The sequence below is a fragment of the Solanum lycopersicum genome, chromosome 4 (assembly GCF_036512215.1).
Source record: "Solanum lycopersicum chromosome 4, SLM_r2.1".
NCBI lineage: Eukaryota > Viridiplantae > Streptophyta > Magnoliopsida > Solanales > Solanaceae > Solanum > Solanum lycopersicum.
Genome location: NC_090803.1, coordinates 64,008,659 through 64,017,157, shown reverse-complemented (window position 1 = coordinate 64,017,157; position 8,499 = coordinate 64,008,659). Strand labels below are relative to the sequence as shown.

Sequence of the window (8,499 nt, the reverse complement as noted above, 5' to 3'; positions counted from 1 at the left end):
ATACCTTTAAAAGTTGTTAACATGATAAAAGTTGATTAATTTAAGGTTTTTATATTTAAAAAAATAAAACAAAATTAACTTATATTTTACATCCATAAGTAATTATATTTTGCTATCATTCACATATTTCTTTATTATTACAAATTGTTTATAAATAATTATTATAATAATATAATATAAAATTCTAATAATTATATATAATTATATTAAATAATAATAATATAATAATATGAAAATAATAATAATAATAATAATAATGATGATAATATATAATAATAAAAAAAAATAATAAAATAAATAATAATAATAATATATATTTAATAATAAATAATAATAAGATAATATGAAAATAATAATAATAATAAATAATAATAAAATAATATGAAAATAATAATAATGTATAATATATAATAATAATAATAATAAAGAATAATAAAATAAATAATAATAATAATAATAAAATTATAAAATATTATTAATAATAATATATAATAATAATAAAAAAAATATACATAATAATAATAATAATATAACAATATGAAAATAATACAAATACTAATAGTAATAATATAATAATAATAATTATTATTATCATTATAATAATAATAATAATAATAATAATATATAAAATATTGATAATAATAATATATAAACAACAACAACAACAACAACAATAATAATAATAATACATTATGAAAATAATAATAATAATAATATAATAATAATAATTTATAATAATAATAATATTAATATTCTGATTCGAATTGAACTACACTTCTATAAAATTAAAAATTAAAAAATTTAAACGAAAAAATATTAAATCAGATCAAAAAACCAAACATTCACACCCTTAATTAAAAGAGCTCTCAAAATCTTATATATATATATCATTAATGATTACCAGTAAAAGACAAAACCAAATGCACATCCCTAGTTAGAAGAGCTTTTATCATTTATGATTACTAGTAGTAAAAAAATATACTATATTGCTCAACAAGCATTAATATAATCACAAAATATTTGTTAAAAAACATTAAAATCATTCAATCTCCACGATCCAATCCCTTTCATCCTTGATAACACCTCTTTGTATCCCTACTAATCTGGAATAGAACTGCTTACACGATAGATCTGAGCTTATTTTATAATCAATCCTGCAACAATAATAAATACAACCATTAAATTTGATTATTTAAAAGTAATGCAAAAGAAGTGGCTATTAAGTAAACATTAAATACTATATTTTTATATTCGATTAAAGTATTCCAACAGATCTTTCAGCGTTGACTAATTAAATTTGTATATTTTTGAAAAAATAAAATTACCTTTGGCCTTTGTATGTGATACTTCCCACAGGAGCAACACCAACTGCAGTTCCCGTACAAAATACTTCATCAGCACTAATTAATTCATCAGCTTCGATTAAACGTTCTTCAACCTGTATTTTTAAAATATATGATTAAAATGCTTAATCAAATCAAGCTAAGCATAAAGTATTGAATCTGATTTTATAAATAAACAGTTACGTAACATTATAATAATTTTTTTAAAAAAAAATTTACCGTATATCCAAGATCATGTGCAATGTCCATGATGCTTTTTCTTGTTATTCCTTCAAGAATAGTTCCTTTGGCTATTGGAGTTGAAACTACATTTCCTTTTACAAGAAAAATATTGCAAGAAGACACTTCTTCAATATATTTCTTATTTACTGCATCAAGATATAGTACATCTGAATATCCATTTGCCTTCGCATTCTTCATAGCTTTTAAAACCTACATTTAAAAAAAAAAATATCAGTACATAATTATTATACGCTTGAAGAATTTTAACAAAATACTACTATAGTATATTTATTTAATTACCGGAGCATAGTTAGTAATGCTTTTGACTCCGCCAGCTCCACCACGTGAAGCACGATGAACATCTTCTTCAACGTACAGGTTCAATGGCGCTGTTCCTTGCTGCAATTGCGATACATTAATTAATATTCGATCGATACGAGAGTTATGTATAGATATCTTTTTAAGCGACTTAAATAAGAAACTAACCTTGAAATAATTACCAACAGGACAGGCATAGACAAGGAAAGTGTACTCAGGTGCTGGAGCCAAACCCAAAATAGGACCAGTGCCTATTAAAAGAGGCCTAATGTAAAGTGACCCTTTTCCAGAAGGAGGAATCTGCACATTTAGTGACAATCCCCCAATTAAACATTGATCATATCATATATAACTTATTTGAGACTGAGACGAAGAATTTAAAAATAATTAATTACCCAACGTTTGTTAGCAAGAGCGGTTTGCTTAACAGCATCAACAAATTGATCAGTTGTAGGAGATGGCATACACATTCGCTCCGCACCAATTTGCATTCTGATTGCGTTCTGTTCAGGACGAAATAAAAATACTCTCCCATCATCTCTTCTATACGCTTTTGTACCTTCAAACAACCCCTGTTTAAACAAACAAAAAAAAGAAATCGTTAAATATTATTCGAATGATTTTTACTATACTTTAGATTTTGGCCATATAATTTATTTATTTATTTTACCTGTCCATAGTTCAAGACACCAGCAGATGGGCTCAAATTGATATTGCCATAACGATTAAGTTGTCCTTTTCTAAATATTCCATCATCAGAGCATTTAGTCATGTACATATAATCAGTTTGCATCAATTGAAATCCAAGATTGTCCCAGTCGATATCAGCAGACTCTTCATCGCTACTGAAATCATCAAATTAAACAATAGTTCAGTGATTAACTAATTAATTATTTTTTTTTTCAAGTTGTTGACGCAATTATTTCATCTCTAATTTACCTGTAAATAGCAGGCTGTACAGCCGCCTGAGCTGTATAACACCTTGCTGCAACCTGCAAATGCCAATAAAAAAAATTAAATTATTTTTCACTAAAAAGGAAAATTCAATAGTGAGCCGAGCGAGTACATGTAACAATTTATTCGATCGATAAAATATTTTCATCGAGATATATAGATGAGAAACAAACCTTTGAAGATACAGCTGAAGATTGAAATAATTTGCGAAAACATGCGGCTCCTCGAATCATTTTTGCAGGAAAAAAATTAACTAAACCTTAGTGTTAGATCTTTGGAGAGAAACAACAAATGAATGTGCGAAATTAAAAGGGAAGGCAAAGCAAGTTTTGAGGAAGTTTGTTAGTTGTGATTTAGATTCAAGAGAAACGTGTGTTTATATAGTGGATTGGAGAGAACAAAAGGCTTATTATAATACACGTGGCATTATTATCATTATTTTTATCGACATAGAGATTCAGATTATCTGTACTTTGATTAATATTTTAAATAGAAAATTATATATAATAGCAATTAATAACCTAAAATAAATGAAGTAGCTAAGGTTTAATTTAATTATGCTCCATATTAAACGTATGCAAAAAAATTGTCAGGCACCTCTCTCCCAAATCTCACTCACCACCCTCGCCTTTCTCACATATACAAATAAAAGCGGAATGTATAAATTGTGTTTCTGTTTGTATAAAGCGTGAGAAAATTGTATATACACGTGTAAGTACATATATTTTCGTCCTATATACTTATAATTATACAATAAAAATACTCCCCTGCCCAGTTTCTTTTGTCTTTCTCTCTTTCTCGTTTTATAAAATTTTCAAATTGTATCTAATTTCTCTCTTTCTCGTTTTATACAATTTGATTCAATTGTATATTCCTTGTCAAGTCTCTTTTGTCTTCTATCTTTCTCATTTTATATAAATTCAAATTGTATATAATTGTTCTATACATTTATAATAATACAATTTGTTTTATCCACTATGTTTTTATACGGTTCTCTGCCCAAGTGTCTTTCTCTATCTTGTTTTATACACTTCGTTTTATACAATTTGCTTTAACCGTATATGTATAGCGAATTATACAGTTTCTATGTTTGCTATGTAGTGCAATTATACAAACTTTGTTATAGCATACAAATGAATTTTTTATTTGTTATATGTAAAAGTTGCCCTTTTTTAAAATATAAATTTTTTAATATTAAAATTTTAAAATTTAAATTTTGATAATATTGAATGATTTAATAATGTAAACTTTGATCAATATGTTAACATATATATCATCGTAAATATAGTAATTTTTGAAAAAATACGGATAAATAAAAAAAAAGTACCAATAACATATAAATTAGACGACTCGATAAAAAAATAATAATACGCCGAAATATAAGAGAGATCGAGATGGGGACAGAAAAAATCTGGCTGCCCCAGTCCTACCACGCTTCCAAATCCTCCTTATTTCACTATAGACTACATTCTTTTCTTTTATTTTTTTAATTTTGAACTTTAAAAGTTGACCCAATATCAAGTTGAAATGTTGAATATATCATACCTGTCTTATAATAATCTTTTTTTGTTTAATATTGTAATTAAAATGTTCAACTATATTTACATGAAATTATGATTAAGTAATATATTAAGATTATAAAAATATTAGTATATGCGTTAGTACTTGGTAGGAGATAAAATATATTGGTGAAAAGTAAGTTCCATACCAGCCGAAAATAACAACACTTTTATAATTAAAAATATACTTATTTAAACATAATTAGACGAAATTAAAGTTATATATAAAAAATAGTAAATATTACTCTCTCGATTTATATCAACTCTTTTTTTTTTAGACTTTTTTCAATTTTCAAAAAAGTTTGAGTTATTTAAAGCTTAAGATAAAAGTTAGCCTATCTAGTCTAATTTGAATTATGTTATAAAGAATAGTAGTGTCTTGTTATAACTGATTTTTTCGATTATATATCCTTTCGCAACATCCAACAAAAAAATAAAATTTCTTTTATTATGTGAATTTATGAAAGAATAATAGAAAACTATTTGTATTTTGTATATGTTGCTTATTCATGTTTTGCTATTTTGTGAAATCATCAAAGATTCAAAGTAGATGAGAAAATCATTGAGATCATATCATATATAAACATTGAATAATGTAAGTAACTCTTTGGTATGAAGGTAATTTGCCCCTTTAATAAATCTATTTTCCTTAAAACAAAATTAGTCTATTATAGAGCTTCTTATTTTATTTTTTTTAAGCACACAATTGTTTTTTTGAAATGATTATGTTTAGCTCGACATAATCATCATATTTTGTAAAACAAAGAAGTCATAGCCAATTAATTCTTTCGTAGCAAACAAATTAAATAGTCATAAAAAAGTGAAAACAATATTAAATGAAATAGACTCCTTTTTTAGATCTAAGTTCCACCAAATTAATACTCCATATGAAAAATTATGAAGAATTGTTATTAAAGAATTTTATCAAAACTTAACATCCTTTTAGATCTAAGTTCCACCAAATTAATACCCCATATGAAAAATTTGAAGAATTGTTATTAAAGAATTTTATCAAAACTTAACATCCTTTTAGATCTAAGTTCCACCAAATTAATACCCCATATGAAAAATTTGAAGAATTGTTATTAAAGAATTTTATCAAAACTTAACATTTGATAGTATTAATATCATCACGTGGATTATTGCATAAGTCTGTAACTCATTAAGACGGAATGATTTATTCCTTCACCCCTATGTAAATAATAAATATTAATACCATAACCGACTATTGTACTACCTTTTCCGTTTGGCCAATTCACATTTTTGTGCTAGTTTTTTTTATTTGTATAATTATTTTTTTTATGATATTAATGTTTTTATTTTATGAGTATCGTGTAAAGTTATATTAATGTCTTGTTGTATAAAGTTGTTGGAGAAATCATATATGAATTAATGAGTATTTTTTTATTGATTAAATCAAAAATTAAATCGTCAAAAAAAATTGATAAGAAAAATGTTCCATTAATTTAATGATTAAATAGCATATTTTTAATAATTATCAATAATACATAAAATCAAATCAAATCGACCAATGCACACAACCTTCACATGCTAACCCTTCTTTTGTAATTATGTGAGTTGTTACATAATCTAATATAAAAATGATTTAATTAAGTGTATTATTCTCATACCTAAACTAAATAATTAAGCAAACCAAACTCATGAGGAACGTGTCAAAATGCCATGTTCCCACTTCCCACCGTGGTATGCGGCTTAGCTCCTCCTAGCGTGGTAAATATATATTAGAAAATTAATTTAAATTTTAATTATAAAGATATTAATATTATTATTTCTTTTGAGACAATATTTCTAGAAAATTAACTATGTAAATGCCCTTATCAATTTGCCGGTTAATATCATTTTTTTTCTCAACTGAATTCGCCAAATAAAAACTACTCCTCTCTATTTTTGTAGAAAAGCTATTTTATAAATAAATAAAAAAATAAAATAAATGAATTGTTCGAAGTTTAAAATGAATGTTTGAATTTTTTCTCCCCCTTCACTTACATAATTTAGGTGATAAGTTCAAAATAGTTAATTATTTGTATTTATAATTTTACTTTAAATTATTTATATTTTCAAGAATAGTTTAACAATAATTATAAAGGCAAATACATAAAGTGATGTTTAATTTAATTATAAAGGGAGTAACATCACTTTGCGTATAATATGTACAAAATATGTTGCTCTTTCATTTCTTGGTTTTGTCTAAAAATATCACGCGTATAGGCAAATTAATATTTGCCATTTTCTTCCGCAAATAAATAAAAAATTTAATTAAGAGACGTTATGTTAATTATTTATAAGGAAGAAATCAAGATCCAAGTAAAAGGATATATATAATACCAATATAAAAATTAAAATAACATTATAAATATAGCTTGTTGCTTGCACGTACGACTTGGACTCCTTAAGCATATCTCATCAATCGTTTTCACATATCAAATGTACTCAACATTTTTAAAACATGCACTCCTTGTGTCGAATTAATATTTTTTAATTCTATAATCCAACTCGATTTTTCATTTCCAGTACTAATAAAAAATTAGCATAAAATCTGAAGTGTTAGCCCTTCAGATCAAATTTAATAAAATATGAAATTAGTGATCAACAAAATCTTTTTAAGAAAATAAATTTCCATGGCTGTTGTAGGTGTCCAGTGTGAATGGTATTTTTAAGAAACGTGGTATGCATGTATATATGAAATATTAAAAGAGAAACGAAGAAAATGGCTAATATTTTTTTCTTCAGATTTTCCTTTTTTATATCATCCATATTTGAGATGCTGCAAAATATATACTGAAGAACAGGATTAAGTATTGCTAATTAAAATTACTTATTCTTAAAAGTATTTTTTTCTATAATAGTATTTTGGAAAAGTGCTTTTTTTTTAAAAAAAAAAAGAATTATTTATGTGTTGGTGAATTCATTCGAAAAGTACGTTTGACAAACAAATTTTCTATTTGACTAATTCTTTTTATCTGAGAGTAAAATTATGAAAAAGAACAAGTATCAATGTAATTTTACTATTAAAATTATTTTACTAAAACAGACTATCTTAAACATTTATTATAAAAAAATAATTAAATTTTATTTTTAGTAAATTATACATATTTAAATTTTCGATCAATATTATTCCTTTTTTGGGAGTTCAAAAATCTTTAATTGTTACTTTCTTTTCTTTTTTCTAGTCTTGCAAAAATATTGCTGTTATTTTTTTCTTTCTAATTTTGTCAAATAATACATAAAGTAATATTTAAAATATAAAATAATAACATATAAACATAAAAAAAATATATAAAATAAAATTTTTAAATGAAACTTAACTAAACTTATGAGATATATCAATTAATTAAAAAAAATATATTGATCAGTATATATATATATATATATAGAATAATTTAGTCTTGGAAAAAGTTAATTATTTGCTTCTACTTCATTTACTGATTTGCCAAACATTTACTTTTTCTAAAAATAAATGGCTTTGGCCTCCCGATAGCAGTGCCAAACAAGCTATAAGAAAAATATATAGATAGTTTTTACGTAAGTATTAAATGACATTTTTAATAAAAATACTATAGAATTAATTAAAGAAATCTTGCTCTTTCATTTCTTGATTTTGTGTTACTTAAATGATTTTCTTACCCTTTTCTTCCCTAACTAATATAAGAATATTATAATAAAGAGATATATGAATAATACTAATATAAATTAACATTATAAATCTAGCTGTTGCTTGCACGTAGGACTGGACCCTGGACATATTTCATCTATTTGTACAGATAATTCAATCATTTTCACGAATCAAATGTACTAAATTTAATATTATTTGAGTTAATAGAAAGCATGCACTTCTTGTGTCGTAGTAATATTAATTCTATAATCCAACTCAATTTTTTATTTCCAATTTTATTAATAAAAAATTAACATAATATCTGAAATGTAGCTGTCAAATATTCTGATCCTCTAAAAATAATTAAATGAAAGGGTGAAAGATTGCCTATTAGTCCCAATTTTTCTAGCTGGCCACGAAGTGTTTGCGCATTTTAAATTAATTATCAAAACTCAAAAGTTAGTAAAAGAGAATAATATAAAATGGACTT

At 24.3% G+C, this 8,499-nt stretch overlaps 1 protein-coding gene across 1 annotated transcript; it reads right to left on the bottom strand.

Annotated features, from left to right (window-relative positions):
- Positions 1–854: 854 nt before the first annotated feature.
- On the bottom strand, positions 855–3,190 carry LOC101251085 (branched-chain-amino-acid aminotransferase 2, chloroplastic-like). Its single transcript, XM_069297399.1, has 9 exons — positions 3,011–3,190; positions 2,823–2,875; positions 2,554–2,728; positions 2,279–2,455; positions 2,052–2,183; positions 1,866–1,964; positions 1,563–1,775; positions 1,326–1,438; positions 855–1,154 (listed from the first exon to the last, which is right to left on the bottom strand). The coding sequence occupies exons 1-9, from the start codon at positions 3,068–3,070 to the stop codon at positions 1,040–1,042; spliced, it is 1,137 nt and encodes a 378-aa protein (XP_069153500.1). The 5' UTR covers positions 3,071–3,190; the 3' UTR covers positions 855–1,039.
- Between the last annotated feature and the right edge of the window lie 5,309 nt (positions 3,191–8,499).

Bases quoted from the DNA above. Each gene is read 5' to 3' on its own strand.
- LOC101251085 (XM_069297399.1), bottom strand. From the start codon at position 3,070: ATGATTCGAGGAGCCGCATGTTTTCGCAAATTATTTCAATCTTCAGCT. The intron at 2,456-2,553 runs GTAAAATAAATA...TTGTTTAAACAG, and splicing joins GTGTCTTGAACTATGGACAG to GGGTTGTTTGAAGGTACAAA. The intron at 1,776-1,865 runs GTAATTAAATAA...TTTTAAATGTAG, and splicing joins GCATTACTAACTATGCTCCG to GTTTTAAAAGCTATGAAGAA.